The following is a 17,968-nucleotide window of genomic DNA, read 5'->3' on the forward strand; positions in this document are numbered from 1 at the left end:
TATATATATATATATATATATATTTATATATATTTATATATATTTATATATATTTAATTTCGTTAATTCTTCTTAGAAAAATATAATTGCGAGGTTGCTTTGTTAAATCTATCTTTGTGTTTCTTTTCGTATTGGGAGCAAATTTATCTCTTCAGCTCGTTTAGATACAGATACAGAAAAAATATATTTATATTAATTTTTAGATCTTAGATAATTTTGATTTTATTGCGCGTTGTGTGATTTCAGAGGATTTTCAGTAAAAGCATTCGAATTAGCAACGTTGTCCTATTGGTGAGGAACAAAGAGCGATAAAGTTATTGATATAAAGTAAAAATAATTATTTAATGAAGGTAGACATATTTACATTTAACTATAAAAACATGATATAACATAGATGAGCTTTTTGTTCCTCGTTAAATTACAGAATGTTATACTTACTTTATTTGATTTGTACTTATTCAAATTTTTATTTGATTTTGCATATGAAATATCACGCATGGCATCTTCAGTTATATTTTCACATACAGTTACTTGCATTAATATTTGGAATCATGATACTTTAAAAATTATTACTCTTTAAACATAGTTTTTATTAGAATAAGGAGTTTATAATTTTTAAAAAATTAAAACATTCATTATAGTTGTCAGAAACATAAATTTTATTTATAACATTGATATAATTTGGAAAACATATTATATTAAACAACAAATAGAATTATGCTTAATTTTGTTACCGCAAAAGTATTCGGACACTAAGTATATTTTATGTAGAGAGAGGCCTGAGAGCGGCCACGCCATACTTTTTGGCCGAGACCGGTTTTCACGTTGGTTCAATGCGTCATTTGCATTTTTGAGGTGGAATTATGTTCCCTACGCCCATTTTCAGACGCTGAAAATAAGATGCAAGATGTAGAATTGCTCGTAAGTAGCCATTCATAAATGAGATAAATCATAAGAAAAGATTAATTTTCGCTAAGGAGTTTATTTCTAAACAACAAGAATGGTGGAATGATGTAATATTCGCTGATGAGAGCAAATTTAATATTTTTGGATCTGATGAACGGAAAATGGTATGACATAAAACAAACGAAGAACTAAAAATAAAAAATTTAAGACCAACAATGAAACGCGGTGGCGGGAATTTAATGGTGTGGGGTTGCATATCAACTTCAGGAGTGGGCGAATTAGTTTTTATTGACGGAATTCTGGATAAAAATAAGTATTTAAGTATTCCCAAAGAGACAATTTAATAAAAAGTGCTAGATATGAATATATGAAACAGTTTCAAATTTTATCAAGATAATGATCCGAAACATAAATCACGAATAGTACAAGAATATTTATTACATAATTATTTAATTGTATTACATCTTTCACCACAATCACCAGATTTAAATCCAAGAGAGAATTTATGGGATTTATTGGATCGTAACATTCGAACTACATCTATAAGATCGAAAGAAGAACTAAAATTACGATTAGAAGAATGGAAACGTATTACATCTGATTACTTAACAAAAATTATTTCTAATATGTCCAAACGTTTGCAACATGTTATTAAACAAAAAGCTTACGCAACAAAATACTAAAATTATTATTATTTTGTTAATGTACAGATTTATATTATTATATTTTATTAGCGTCTGAATACTTTTGCTGTAATAAAATTAAGAATAATTTTATTTTTTGTTTAAAATATTCAAACTGTATAAATTATATAAATAAAATTTATGTTTCTGACAACCATAATGAGTGTTTTAATTTTTTGAAAAACTATAAACTCCTTATTCTAACAGAAATGTTGTCGCACATTCACCCATTTTTACAATTCTTCGAATGTTTTCTTATTACTCGTCATCCAAACAAACAATTGGGTGGATTGGGTGAGTGTCAATAAATGCTAGGTTAAAGAATAAGATAAAGAAAGAACATCCTCCTTTCTCTTGCATGATTTTACTTGGATCTCCTTATGTCCAGATTCTTATTATAGATTCTCTAATTAAACCCAAATTCATTAGTCGAACATTTTGTGATTGGCTAGTAGAGTCTTGTGACGTCATTAATCGACTCCGAATCGATTAAACCAAGTCCAGTCGATCATAATCTTTCAAATATTTTGGCGAGGCTTATTTGAAAACATAGTCGAGCATAAAAAATTTTAAATTTTTATTATTATTACTCCCGGAATTTAATAGCCGTCACTTTAATTAAGTCAACGCTGCGTTTCTTAGATAAATACATCGATAATGTAAAGATAATGATAAGTCCTGCACGTCGGGCTTTACGGATACAAAATATACCGTATGAGAATTGGGAACCAACAAAAAATGTTGTATTTTGTGAAATATTTATATTTATTTTCATACATTTTATACATTTCATACATTTCATACATTTCATTTCTCTAATACGCTATCATTTTGTCACGCATGTCTTGTTAAAATATTCGATACATTTATCTAAGAAACGCGGCGTTAATTAAAGTAATGGCTATCAAATTCCAAAAGAAATAATAATAAAAATTTAATATTTTTTATAATCGACTATGTCGATAAATAAGTTTTGCCAAAATTTTGGAAAGTTATGATCATTCATAAAATTATAATCTTTAATTATATGAAATACAACGTATATTGTGTGGAAGATTATATTAAAAATTGTCCTGCTTAGAAATTAATCGATTTAATTGATAGTCACAATTATAAACAGGACTACGGGAAATAAAGTACAATTTGCACTGATAGAATAACGCATTGCATTTGTCACAAAATGTTATTCGTATTTTATAGAAAGTTGTGGTCAATCTTTTGTAATGATTACACAATAGCCATTATATTGTTTAAAGCATTCTTGAATATCTACATCTACATATCTTGAACATTTTACATATTACATATTCTGATTCTAATATTTTAGACTTATTATTTATTATTTTAAATATTTATTGTCACGTCGATTTTCATTACTTGTAAAAAATTCATGTTATGATAAAATTATTAAATATATGATAAAAAATAATGTAATTCAAAATTCATGCATCCTTTATTTCATATTATTGCCACTCCATTAATTGTATAATTATTTTTTTAGATATAATTAAAATTATATTTTATACGTTTCTTAATACGTAATGGTGTTATAATATGAATGACTTACTATTACTGAATGACTTATTATTACTGAATGACTTAATACCTTAATGTTTATAAATTCTTGTAACATTATATATATTATAAAATAGACTCAATCAAATTATATTGTTTTGAAACTACCGTCCACGTCAAACAGATGTCTTGCTTTTGCCGATTCGCAGCGACTCGTTTACCCGATTGTTCTTTTCGTCCTCCACAAACCATTCGCAAAAGTCCTCTATCTTCTTTAATTGTATGTCCATTAATTCTTGTATGGGACCTGCTTTTCCACCAAGTTCATTTGGTAATGCTTCTATCGGAAAATACATTTTTGCACTTTCCAATGACGTGTGAAAGTATATCTGCAAAGAAATATCACTCAGTACTACATTTTTTTATTAAAGAATTTTTGGAAGACTTTAATAAGTAAACGTATATAACGTAGTATGATATTGTTGCAATCTTTTCTAACGTTATGACCTAAATTTCTTATATATGTTATATCGCGTGCTCCTTTCCTTCCTACGAGAAGCAACGAATCGCTAGAATAATAATTTTGTTGACGATGAAAGATTTGTTAAAATTTAAAGTAATTTTACCAGATTTTTCAGTTTCTCGCTTACGAAAGGTTTCATTATGTTATACATTATTTTCATAACTGGCGTTGTATTTATTACGTGGATCTGCTTCAGACGCATTGGCATGGCATCTTGGAAATAGTGCATGAATTTCTTCATTAATGCTAAGTTTGAACGCCACATATGTGCCATTGTGAGGCCCGTGGCATCACTGACAAGGATATTTCCTGATACTGATCCACGAGTCCAAAGAAATTCCTCGAACACCATGAGATTAGCATTTGTCGCTTCATTGAAGAAGTAATGCGATGGATCCACATCGACAAGCCGTGATATCACTATGATATATCCTTCTTTTGTCGTAAGCTCTAGTGGAAGTACGGCCCTGTTTTACCAAGAGTAAAATTACTTATAGAAACTTCTTATACACGAATTTTTATTATATTATTCTAAATATATTTCTAAGTATATTAGACTATATAATTTCTAAATGTTATAATTTTTCAAAATTAGAATTATTGAAATTTTATAGATGAAATTTGTGACGTGACTATGTAGACTATTAGACTATAAGACAAATATTTACGTATAATAAATCGTATAAGTACATGTTCAAGTTGTAAGTATATGTTTAGCTGTCAGTATCGAAAAACTTTATGCTTACGTGACTTTAAAAGCATCTCGCAGTTGTTTCACTTTCCGTATATCTCTGTTGGAGAATAGTTCCGGTATGTGAGTTCTATAAGTGTAGTAATTTTCGATTGTGCTCTTCGTCGGCTCTATATGATAATAATTACTGTGTAGAAATATGGCGAGCTCCACGTCCTGGATTTTCGGCAGATGTGGTTGTTTCTCACACCAATCCCTTAGAATTTGTATATCTGACAATTTAAGTTCTGGATTTTTCTTTAGTTCTTCTTCGAGAGTAATACACTTTATGAGAGACATCACACTTAAAGATCGTATTTTCTATAAGTTTCTCTGTCACTTTACAAACACAATATTAATCTATCTCATTTATTGTCTCTATTTATTTATTAAATTCTTAATAGAATTTACACTGTTTGTCAAATTGTATGATAACAATGCGAATGATTTTATTCGATTAGTGACAATTTTGCTTTCTATATATAGCTTCCTAGATAACGCGATTCGCTGTATCTAATCTTTATGTAGCGTCTCGCTGCAACGTTTATGACACACTGTTCGTTACTGCAAGCTTTTCGTAAAAAAGATCTTGACCACTGATCTTCCCCACTCTTGTGGTGAGCATATTTTAACCTTATTTTTTCATATGTATCTTACGCATGTATATCTAATGGATATATATATTTTATACAAAAGTATTCATAATTGATTATGTAACATTATGTGCGCGCTCTTTTTCTCTCTTTTTCTCTGTCTGTCTCTGTCTCTCTCACTCTCTTTTTAGTAGACATTTTCTATAATTCGTATTTGGAAAAGCTGGTATATATATATATATATATATATATATATATATATATATATATATATATATATATATATATATTTAATTTCGTTAATTCTTCTTATGAAAATGTAATTGCGTGATTGCTTTGTTAAATCTATCTGTGTTTCTTTTTTGTTTACATTTTGTATCGAAAGTTACATTTTGTTTAAGCAAGTTTATCTCTTTAGCTCGTTCAGATACAGATACAGAAAAAAATATATTTATATTAATTTTTAGATCTTAAATAATTTTGATTTTATTGCGCGTTGTGTGACTTCAGAGGATTTTCAGTAAAAGCATTCGAATTAGCAACGTTGTCCTATTGGTAAGGAACAAAGAGCGATAAAGTTATTGATATAAAGTAAAAATAATTATCTAATGAAGGTAGACATATTTACATTTAACTATAAAAACATGATATAACATAGACGAGCATTTTGTTCCTCGTTAAATTACAAAATGTTATACTTGCTTTTTTTGATTTGTACTTATTCAAATTTTTATTTGATTTTGTATATGAAATATCACGCGTGGCATCTTCAGTTATATTTTTACATACAGTTACTCGCATTAATATTCGGACACCATGATACTTTAGAAATTATTACTCTTTAAATATAATTTTTATTAGAATAAGGGGTTTATAGTTTTTTTAAAAAATTGAAACATTTATTATATTTTATAAACGAATGTTCATTCAAATAATTTAGACCATTTTTATTTTGGTTTTTTTTCTCAAAGACGCTTTATAGCACTCTTTGGATTATTATCCTGATTATAAATATCACAATTATATGGCGATTTTCTTTGTAGTTTACTTAAAGTTTTTAAATATCTATGTTAGTTCCAGGGTTTTCTCGAGAGATCTCTACTAAGTTTCTGCAAACCCTTAAAGGATTTAGGAGTTTATAGGGAACACACAGACAAACATTCTATTTTATATGTATAAATTACAGATTTGTAAGTCAGGTCAGTCATTAGAATCGATTTTTTCAGAGGCAATATCGAGGAAGATTATTGCTCAGTGGATTATTTCAGTGCTTTTCTTTGTAATTATGCTTGATATTAATAACTTACTAAACGAATAATTTATTATGAGACATTTTATGTAATCAGTTTGTGAGACATTTTATATAATCAGTATGAGAAACACTGTGTCATCTTACTTTTAAATCGAGTGCTGTTTTTTTACGTAAGACTTCTTGTTAATGCCTTTTCTGAGTAATGCTAGACGGGTAATGACTAACTAGGAAAAATTGATTGTTGCGTTTTCCGCATATCGATGTCGACATCGATCTGGCATGCAAACCCAAGTAAAACAGATAATCAAAATAATATCAATCTTATATCGTTTTTACCAAAAAATAACATAAATTTGATTAATTTTTGGTCAAATTGATATCATGTAACGTTAGATTGATATTATTTTGACTGTTTGTTTTACTTAGGAAGACGCGGGCATAACAATATATAAATATATAAACTTATCAGAGTTGGAAATGTTACTTCAAAAAGAGTAACGCGTTACTAATTTTAAAAAGTAACTCGTTACCGTTACTAAGAAACTAACTTATTTTTATGAAGTTACAACATTACGAATTAAATAGTTTTAATTGCATGCTATATATTAATAAGTCCACGTTAGTCTATTTCGAGTTTCTTAAAACTGCCTTCCACGCCAAATAAGTCGCTCGCCGATTTGCTCTTGCCGAGTCGTTTCGCTTCGTTCACACGCCCGTTTGCCTCGTCCATCAGAAACCACTCGCGATACTTTTCAATCTTCTTTACTTGAATCTCGGTCAGATCATACACAGAACCTGCCTTCCCGCCCACTTCATTCGGCAGCTCGTCCACCGGAACGTATTTAGATGCGCTTTCCAACGACGAGTGAAAACGTATCTAAGTAAATCAAAAAAGAGAGAAACATGTAAGTGAAATACGGGAATGAGAATCGATATCGATATAATTCGCGATTTCAAAGTTTTATATTATAAATTGCAAAGTTTTTGCCATGGGTGGACGAGTGGACACGCGAAAGTTGCCATGTTTATTCGTGAAAATAAAAGCACACAATGATTATCGTAAGTTATATTTTCTTGTATATGCATTGTATCAGAGTTGTAAAAATATTAATTAAATTTGCCTTAATTTAATTATTGATTTGTGTAAATAATTTCTAATTTAATTAATCGACGATTAATATAAGCCTATTCAATTAAAAATATTTTAATTAACCACTGACTTCAAGAAATATAATTAAAAACCATTCAATTAACGATTGATTTAAAGAAATTTAATTAAAAACTGTTGAATTAACGATTAAAACGAGCGAAGTAATTAAAGATTATTCGATAAACGATTGAACATAGTCAGTGTAATTAAAGGTTATTTAATTGACAATTGATATAAGCAATGTACAGGGACAATTGTCAATTAAATAACCCTTAATTACATTGACTATGTTCAATCGTTAATCGAATAATCTTTAATTACTTTTGCTCGTTTTAATCGTTAATTCAACAGTTTTTAATTAAATTCCTTCAAATCAATCGTTAATTAAATAATTTTTAATTAGATTTCTTGAAGTTAATGATTAATTAAAATATTTTTAATTGAATAGGCTTATATTAATCGTCAATTAAATTCGATAATTAATTAAGAAAGTAATTAATTACTCGCAGTTCTGCATTGTATAAGGTATTGCACTTGTCGAAATTATTGTATATAGTACTATTTTGTAAGACAAATTGTAGGCTCATCTGTAAACTGTGTTGTAAACAAATATTAAAAAGAAATTTCTAAATAGCGCTAGATTTTGTTAGATCTTTTGGAGAAGAGCTTTTGTGTCGCAAGAGCAAAGAACAAAAAACATTATTCAAGTTGTGCATTATTAAAAGAGGAATTCTTTCTTGAAAATACCATCTAACTATCACTAATAGTTATCGTTCTAAAAATAATTAAAATTGATCTCGATGAAAGTCGAGTTTGATCGTCACGGTCGTAGATATTCACCATTTCTATCATCTCCTTTTTCATAAAAGGCTTCATCATAGTCATAAGTATTTCCATGGCAGGTGGTGCGTTTATGAAATGGATTCCCTTCAAGCGTATCGGCGCCGCCTCTTGGATGTAATATAAGTATTTCTTCAGTTCCATTGGATTTATTCGCGCTAGATGACCGAAAGACAGCCCACTAGTATCGGCAAAATAGATGTATCCATTATTCGTACCCTCTGTTAAGATCCACAGGTCGAGCACCATTAAGAAATACTTAATGTTATCGTTGTAGACAAAGCGAGAAGTATCGGTATCCAGAAATGCACCATACATAATTTTGTAGCCTTCCTTCGTTGCACCATTTAAAGGGAGAGTAGCCCTTTTACGATCAAATAAATTTATTATTAAAAAACATCTCGCGACGTAGCAAACTGTAACAGCGTGAATATTGTAAGCATTTACGATCACGCTCTTGAAAAAACATTCGCAATTTATCACTAATATATATTTTCGGACTTTCTTTGTTCCATCTTCTTTATGTTAAAACGTATATTTTACATATATTAAAACTTTTTAACTCTTTCACTACTATAAAAACATGTGTGTCGCAGGAAAATTCTGATAGGACCTTATATTCACGATGGTATAAGCTCATGAGCGATTTCTCTATCCATTAAAAATTAGATAATTTAACTGTAGTTACGCAAAAATAATTCACAACTCACATGAAGTATATTTTGTAAAAAATGAAGATAAAAATGTCATGCATGATTTAAAAAATATAGACAGCACTGGGCCGTATTCTTGACATTTTTGCGTATACGTAAGTTTCATTGCGCAGCTATTTTGTGACATGATTATACCTGCGCAAAGGAACTTACGTATACGCAAAATTTTCAAGAATATAAGCCCTGAGATTTTTCGCAATCGTTCGAGATGAGATTAATTATTATGCTGGTATGATGTCTAAATAATGGCAAACTAATAAATACATAATAAACTAAATAAATACATTAATTTCTCTAATATATAAGTGACTATTAAAAACTGAAATGCTTTTAATCATTAAGAAATATGAAAGTGTTATACTGGCCATTGTATTTGCATGAACATATACAAAAATCATGCCACTAATATCAATAGTTGTACGACTCTCACGTAATTTTGAAGGCTTGTCGCAGACCCTTCTCTCCTAGCGGATCTCGATTACAAAAGAATTCTGGAACGTGTGTCCTGGTCGTATAATAATTTTCGATGGTGTTCTTCGCCGATTCCATTCGATAATAATTGCTATGAAGGCACATTGCGAGCAAGACATTATCGATCTTTGGCAAATGTGGTTGTTTTTCGCACCACTCTCTCAGTGATTGTATGTCTGACAGCTTCAATTCAGGATTCTTCCTCATCTCTTCTTCCAATGTGACAATTTTCAACATGATCGAAACGTCCTCTTCGTGTTGTAGCGTACTTTTCTGTGAACACGTGTCATTTGTACGTTATTTTATGTCACCGTGTAGTCACTGTTCAAAGTTTAATTATTATAATTATCAGGCGAATCTTTCCTACAAAAACGACTTGTCGTTTTGTAGGAAACATTTCGCGAAATATAACGCTACAAATAATAAATGCCGAATCGAATTGCCAGTCATTATTTTCTACAAAAACGACTTGTCGTTTTTATAGGAAAGATATATATTTTGCGAAATGTATGTGCGATGAAGATATGTTAGGAGAATTCCAATTTTCCACACTTCCAAAATTTTGACCTTTCTTTCATCTTTCTTTTACTTTTATCAAGTTAAAGAAGAAGAGACACAAAATGCGAACCTAAAACAAATGCAATTAATTTGTTAAACATTCTTGGCTTACTGTGAATTACATTTGTCTTCGATTTTGATGTATTTAGCGATTTCTCTATCAATTAAAGATTAGATAATTTGGCTATAGTTATGCAAAAATAATTCACAATAACTTACATGAAGTATGTTTTGTAAAAAATGAAGATAAAAAGATCATGCATGATAAAAAATATAGATAGCACGGAGGTTTTTCGCAATCATTCGAGATCTCAAGTATGGTCAATTTTTTCCTTTTTAAAAATATTCACACATATTGACAAGTTTGACTTTTAAAAGAAAATAGGTGAAAAGACGTAATTAGTAAGAAATGGCGCAACTAGCAGAAAAAGTTTTTAATGAATTTCAGGCACCTATAAGGTTTGGATTTTTTGCTTTATGTAGAAAAAACGTATAGAATACTAGTTGATAAAAAAAAAACTTAAAGCTTACAATATTGTAAGTTGCATAACAATTATTTAATCGTTTATTTTTTAGTGATAAGTGAGCTATCAAGTATCATAAAAATACCTATTCAAACATGTTTTTTTATATGTTAAAGAAAAAAAGCCTCTTATTTAAGACAGACTGTAATCTTTAACTAATTTAGAATAAGATAAAGTCGCGTTGCAAGATTAGCAATTTGATTCGTGTTATTCCTGCTCTTTTTTTGCATTAAAGTCTATCAATTAATTTGTCAATATTAGTCAAATTTCTCATATTACATTTATCGTCAGGTTCTGACTACTTATACATTTAAGAATCAACGCGATTCGATTATTATTCAACATTAAATATTAATATAATTACCTTATTAAGAAATATTTTGTTCGAATCTCTCTCTTGTTCGAGTTTCTAACGCGACTTTTCTTTCTTTTTTTTTTGATTTTTTTTCTAGTCGAAGTTAGGAAGGCCGTTTCGCGCACGCAATACAGATAACCGACGGACACTGTTGGACATACTTTTTTACTCCAAGCGCACGAGAACCTGATCTATGTTATAAACCAATTGTAATTCGAGTGGCGTGCGTAAAATTATGTGTTGCGATAACTTCTGCGTGCAACTTCTGCGGGCATTACGCGATCCGCCAAGTGGGCGCCAAGGTTAGTGGCGTATCTTTACAGCACAAACAATCGCGAGAAAATATTTAATTAAATTTAATTAAGTTCCAACGTACAAGGTTAATAAGAAGCACCGTCGGAGTATGGCTTATTTATGTAACAATTATTATTGGTAATAACATAGTTTTATATACACGCATGCTAACCGCGTGGCTAAATTAATATTTACATTACAAAAACATAATTGAGTCTAGCTAACATAGTCTTTTTTCCTAACTTAGTCTTCATGCAGATCATCGTAAAATTTGCGTGAATAGTCTGTTAAAAAACGGCATCAAACGGCATGTGTCACTTCGTGCCGACTAATCTATCTCGAGCTTTTTGAAGCTACCATCCATGCCGAATAAGCCATCGCCGCCTTGGAATTTGCTAACTCGCAGGGATTCGTTCACCCGTTCGACTCTCTCATCGTGTAGAAACCATGCCCGAAACTCCTCAAGTAATTTAATATGCTTATTAATCAAATCCTTGATAGGTCCTGCTTGCCCACCAATTTCATTCGGTAAGGCCTCAACGGGGATATGTTTTCTCGCGCTCTCTATATTCGGATGGAAATATATCTAGAAATAAAAAGGTCATGTTTAAACCTGTTTGAATAGACAGAGGAATATTAGCGCGTCGTTGTGACTTACAAAGCTCAACAGTTCCGCTTTCACGAAAGGTTTGACCATATTCAGCAACGTTTCCGCAGCAGGTATGGCGTTTAACACATGGATGGCCTTTAACCTAACCGGAGCAGCCTCTTGTATGAAGAACATGATCTTCTTCAGACTCATCAGGTTCATGCGGGCAATATGGCCTAAGGTGAAGCCCGTCGCGTCGAGAATAATGACCAGACCGCAGCTGGTACCTTCTATCACATTTTGCACTTCGCATGTCATAAAGAGGTACTTGAGACACTCATTGAAGTTGAATTGATTCGGACTTGGATTCAGAAACTTGCCGAACGTCATTATGTAATCCTCCTTGGTTCTTTCCTTCAACGGCAACATTGTCCTATTAACGGGAAGGAGTGTCTCGTTATATTTCGACCGGAATTTTTCAATATGACGACCGGTTCTCTCGGTCAACAACTGAATAAAATAACCCACATAACGGTAAAGGTTTTACGCAGTTCCTTCCACGCGACTGGATCCCTGTTCGAGAACACTTCTGGCATGTGCGTCCTCACGGTGAAAAAATTCTCTATCGTAGTTTTGGTTGGCTCTATGCGATAGTAATTGCAGTGCAGAAATATGATGAGATAAAATATGGGTATATCCGGCAGATGCGGCTGCTTGTCCATCCAATCCTTCAACATCTGTAGATCCGATACCTTCAGCTCCGGATTCCGTTTACACTCCTCCTCCACGCCGACATATTGAACCGGCATCACGTGTTCCGTCATCGTTGCAGAATTTAAATTTGTTTCCCTATAAATTTAAACAACTTATTTTTTTAGCCACAGGCACGTATTATAGACACGTGTCATAGACACAGAGAAATAAGAAAGGAAAATAATACGGATATCTACGTGTGGAAAAATGTCGTTATCATTGTGGTTTACCTTGGCTCAAAAATACCTGGGAATTTAATCAGTGAACCGTGTTTACTGTATTTTATTATGCGATATTTGTCCATATCTTTTTCAGAAGGTGAAAAACACGATTATTAATGATAATGCAACAACAAGTTGATATGATAACACAAATAACAAAAAAAATATACAACTATATCAATCGTCTCTGCTGTTATCGCGATTAATACTCTTCAAAAATTACAATTGAACATAAGTTCAAGCAAGATTAAACACCGATAGCTTACATGTATACTTATTTTTTCGTAAATCATTGTAACTGTATGGAATATTCTAGTTTAACCGATTCACGCGTTTCTCTCTCCCTCTTTCAGTTTTTAATTGTATAAGAATCAACAATACAATTTTTAATTGTTATTTGTAATTGTTAAGTTGTAAGTTATGTGATCCTAGAATCACTCGTTCTATGATTAACTTTATCATTATTAATTTCTCTTACGTAAACAGTTTCACGTAGCTTTCTCCACAACTGCTGTTCAGTATATAAGTTCCAGTTCACTTTCTCCACAAATTTAGTGTATGTAACTGCTGATTCCTTCGAGAATTTAAATATTAGTTTTATTTAAAGAAAAAATCACATTGTATTTGACAATATTTCTCAAAGGCTTTCTTACACATGTGAATTTATCTTGTAAACATCTCACATATTCGACGCAGCACAAAATATCGTTACCGCACACGAAATCAATCGCTTGAGTACTGATTTCTACAGAAGAATGTTGGAGCGCTGGAAACGTCGAGAAAGCTGCAGGTCGTTGCAGTGACTACTACGAAAGGTTGCGCGAGACTAATGTTCAAGGCGTGCAATTATCGATGAGAATTAAATTAATAAGTTTTTTATACATTACGTCAATGATAATAGATGCAAGATCGCACAAGAAATCATCTCAACAATACATTATTGGATTAATGTATTTTCTTTACAAAGTATGCAAATACGTAGTTATCGACGTTTAACTTGCTTAATTTTTCAAAAATATTGTTGTGAAGCATTGTAATTGTGGTGTGTTCGGATAGTAATGCATGAATATGCTAGAATATCAAAAGATGCCATCTTGCCGGTGACATCAGTAGTTGGATCTATACAAATTATGTTTAATTGACATAGGAAAATACCTAGGAAAAAAAATTAGTTTCACTTCAATGTTTCCCTTGAAGCACTCCACGAGATACTGCAACCGATTTGATGGATTTCGATAAATATAAATCACAATGACGGGAGAGACGATTTATTAAAATTCTCTATCTTTCGAGTGCTCGTGTTATACTATATCATATCAACTTGCTATCGTCGCATTATCGCAAACAATTGTATTATCTATATTTTTTTATATTTAGTTCTTTCTTTTTCCTTCTAGACACGTTACTTTAATTCTTTTTGAGGTGCTATATTTATCTAAGGGATGTTATTCTAAATTACAAACAAAAATTGCTTTTAACAAAATGACGTCATTGTGTTATGTCTGATTTAGTATAAACTTTCCTTTCCCCCCCCCCTCTCTCTCTCTCTGCCCCCTCTTTCTTCCGTGCCTTTCCTTTAGGCTCTCACGAGTTTGTCCCCATAAACCGCTTTCGGTAGACTTTTTCTTATTTTTCAGTTCGCTGACGCTCTTCAAGGACTTGGATCGTTACTATTATCATCTTTGCTCTCTTCCGTTTATTAGACCTTGAATCACAACATTCTACAGGTTTCAAAGTGGATTGCCTCTAAGTAGTCCTTCAAATGTCGTTTACATTTGTAATTTTAAATTCTATTCTTTCGGCCGTTTTTCCATCATAGCTATATTTTATTCTTAGTTGTTCAATAGTTCTATTTATTTTGTTCACATTCCTTATTATTTATCTATCAAAGTCTTTGGTGTATTCATCAATTTTCATATTTCGGATAACATGTCATATTTAAATGTCATATACATCCCATTTTTATCCTCTCCATTATGTTGTTTTACCGTTGATCGTCTGCCAAAGTCTGTACAATCGTATTCTCTCTTCTGTTTTTATAGTGTCATTGGATTTAGCAGTGTCATGAGATAATAAGGAAGTTTAAAGTTCAAGGATATAATGTCTCACTTATATAACATGTAGCTTACATGTAGCAACTATTATTTTACTTACGTATTCATAATACGATATGACATTGAAAATTCATGTGTTTGTCATGTTCTTAACCAATTTTTTTTGTTAAATACATATTAAACTCAGTTGCGTAATCATATATAATAATATATAATAATGAATAATATGAATAAATAATTCCTACCTTGAATTTACTACAGTACATTCGTATATTTCTCCGTCATAAACATCATCTATTATTAACATAACATCAATACTATAATTTCTCGTTCATTAATATGTAAGTGCAACATAACGCGTATGTTACGTTGGGAAATTATAACATTGATGTAATGACGTTGATATTTACTGGGTTTACTAAGTTTGTGTAAAACGTGACACTTCGTGTATGTTCTCGCAAAAAAAGATTGTCGAATGATTGTGCAATAAATGAATCATAAATCTCGGATTTTCGCTGCATTTTGTGTTTTCGTCAATTTGTAACGTTAAATAAACGTTTTTAAACACTATAACGTTAAATAAACACCAAGCTTTTGTTTATTGAATTACATATATATTGTGTAATATAAATTATATGTGTATGTGTTGAAAACCAGAATTTTATATTAAATAGATTTCAAACAATATTTTCGAATCTATTATTGATAGCACTCTGTGAAGAGATCGGACAAAGTCAATCGATTTCGAGTTTCTTGAAACTTCCTTCGACCCCGAAGAGATCCGTTGCCGATTTGCTCTCGCCTATTCTCATGGCCTCATTCACACGAGCCGTGGCCTCGTCTTTCAAAAACCACTCACGATGGTTTTCTATATTTTTCAGTTCTTCCATCTGCTGTTCTTTTATCGGTTTACTTTTTCCTCCGCAATCGCACGGAAGCGCTTCCAACGGTACGAACTTCGCTAGTGTATCGTTTGTGGTATGAATATGCAACTGGAAATATCGAGGAAATTTATACGAGATATCTTGTAGATATTGAAAAAATTTTGGCAGTAATACACAAAATAATACAATGATTTCGTCGGGAATTCAGATTCTTTGGCAAAAGTGTCGTTCTCAAGTTTTCGGCGAACAAGTTCCAAATGATACTTTCATGAGAAAAAATTCGTTTAAAGTCGAACGAATTGTTTGCAAATCCCCCGCGAATTTTGGATATAAATACATCTATATTCTCACCACGTCCATCAATTCCTTCTTCATAAATGGTTTCATCATCGCCAAAATGATATCCATAACCGCGTTGGTGTTGATAAAGTGCATACCCATGAGTCTAAGTGGTATAGCTTCTTGGAGGTAATAGAGATACTTCTTTATTTGCAATGGATTAAGGCGGGCGGCATGGCCAAAAGTGACTTTATCCATGTCAATGATGACCACGTGGCCTTTGGAGGTGCCCTCCTTGTACAGGCACAAATCAAAAACCATGTGGAAGTATTTCATGCAGTCATTGAAGTTGTAGTGCGAAGCTTCGTAATCTATTAGTCTCCCATAATAAATCGTGTATTCCTCCTTCGTTCGCATCTTCATTATTACCTGTGCCCTTTGCCAGATAGTTCAAGTGTTTATTAACTTGCGATCGAGTTGAGACATAACAGAATTAACACTTTAACGGAACAGAATTCATTCTTATTAACGCTGACCTCTCTTAAGGAGAGGAAATTGAAAAATCATGTAAAATTTATTATGTGCTATGTAACTTGATATTATAGTCGAATCTCTCTTAACATCAGAGATTAAGAGCGTGTATTTTCAATAATAACACATCCCAAAGTGCAGTGACAATTAATTGTTTACTTCTTTAATACGATGCAACACAAATTTTTGTTTTGGCAAACCGTCGCAACATTCTGTTGTCACCCAGTCAGAACCATAACATTGATTCAAAATTGATTTGACATCGAAATGACCGATAAGCCGTTGAATCAATATTGATTCAACTCTCATCGACGTCTAATCAACCTTGAATCAGCATGTATAATAGTTCTGACTCGGCAGATATTTACGATCGATATTTCAACATCATGTTGTATAAAAAACAAACACACGTGTTCGTACGTATGTATTACATTATGCTGTAATTAAAACTTGTTTGAAGAACCTTACGTGACTTTGAACGCCTCTCGCAACGTTTTTGTTCCGAGCGGATCTCTATCGCAGAAGAACTCCGGCAGATGAGTTCTGGATGTGTAATATGCTTCGATGGTGGTCTTCGTGGGTTCCATACGATAGTAATTGCTGTGCAGGAACAACGCGTACTGGAAGTCCGAGATCTTTGGCAGATGCGGTTGCTTCGCGCACCATTCCTTCAGGATCTGCACATCAGAATCCTTTAGCTCGGGATTTTTCTTCTTTTCCTTTTCATAGGACATTCTCGCGTCTGTAGACATAATATTCCAAATCTGTTCTCGATTGGGTAACAGTCGTTTAATATAACATTTATCTTTTTGAAAGGATATAAAACGATAATAAAAACGATGATTACATAAGAATTAACCTAAATTACAAATCTATATGAAGCGCTTAAGTAGAACATGTGAGTATGTAAGTACACGTGTCACATACATACAAGGTGATCCACTTAAATCAAACACTTTAAATATTTTTATTTTTGATGATACGGAAAAATAATTCAGATAAAAGTGGAAGTGTGAGACACATTTCGGTCACGTTGTTTTTTTTTCTAAGTGGAGGCGCTAAAAATGTCACCTTCACTTTTTTAAATGAAATTATGATTTTTTATTAATATTATTATAATTTTTTTATAAATATGATTCTTTTATATATTTTATGTATAAAAATACTAAGAAGTATAATTGTCGAAAAATCAATAGTTTACGAGATATTTTATACTTCATTCTGACAAAAAATTTAGTTAAGGAGATGTTCAAAATAATGTCCTTCTAGCGAAGACATTTTTCCGTATCATCAAAAATATTTAAAATTCGATTTAAATGGACCACCCTATATGCGTGTCAGGTGACTAGCTGCATTAGAAGAAAAAAAAGTAGAGTTAACTAAATTTGAAATTCACTTGTGAGTATGCAACATTGTTGTTGACAGCGACATTCGCAGAAGTGTGTTAAACGCTTCGATTCGGATCCTTTATTGTCGTGCAATTAAATTTTTAGAACGCAGGCACCGATATATATATATATATATATATATATATATATATATATATATAT

General features: G+C 31.6%; 1 protein-coding gene and 1 pseudogene across 4 annotated transcripts in view; both read right to left on the reverse strand.

The window, feature by feature from the left end:
- Nucleotides 1–3,023: 3,023 nt before the first annotated feature.
- On the reverse strand, nt 3,024–10,671 carry LOC116851076 (annotated as a pseudogene).
- A 544-nt stretch (nt 10,672–11,215) lies between these two features.
- LOC116851097 (alpha-tocopherol transfer protein-like) overlaps nt 11,216–17,968 on the reverse strand; it is a 7,187-nt gene continuing 434 nt past the window's right edge. Inside the window, exons 2-5 of one of the 4 annotated variants that reach the window (XM_032830157.1) lie at nt 16,887–17,160; nt 12,225–12,545; nt 11,766–12,129; nt 11,216–11,693 (exon numbers count right to left, since the gene is read on the reverse strand). In XM_032830157.1, coding sequence (XP_032686048.1) covers nt 11,436–11,693; nt 11,766–12,129; nt 12,225–12,545; nt 16,887–17,152 — 1,209 coding nt within the window. In that variant the 5' untranslated portion in view covers nt 17,153–17,160 and the 3' untranslated portion in view covers nt 11,216–11,435. Of the gene's footprint in view, nt 11,694–11,765; nt 12,130–12,224; nt 12,546–12,679; nt 13,117–16,886; nt 17,183–17,968 lie in introns of those variants that run through there. The other 3 variants (XM_032830156.1, XM_032830158.1, XM_032830159.1) reach the window with 3 other exon arrangements.

Source organism: Odontomachus brunneus, unplaced genomic scaffold, assembly GCF_010583005.1.
Source record: "Odontomachus brunneus isolate Ranch 3 - 2012 unplaced genomic scaffold, Obru_v1 Obru_scaffold_165, whole genome shotgun sequence".
Classification (NCBI taxonomy): domain Eukaryota; kingdom Metazoa; phylum Arthropoda; class Insecta; order Hymenoptera; family Formicidae; genus Odontomachus; species Odontomachus brunneus.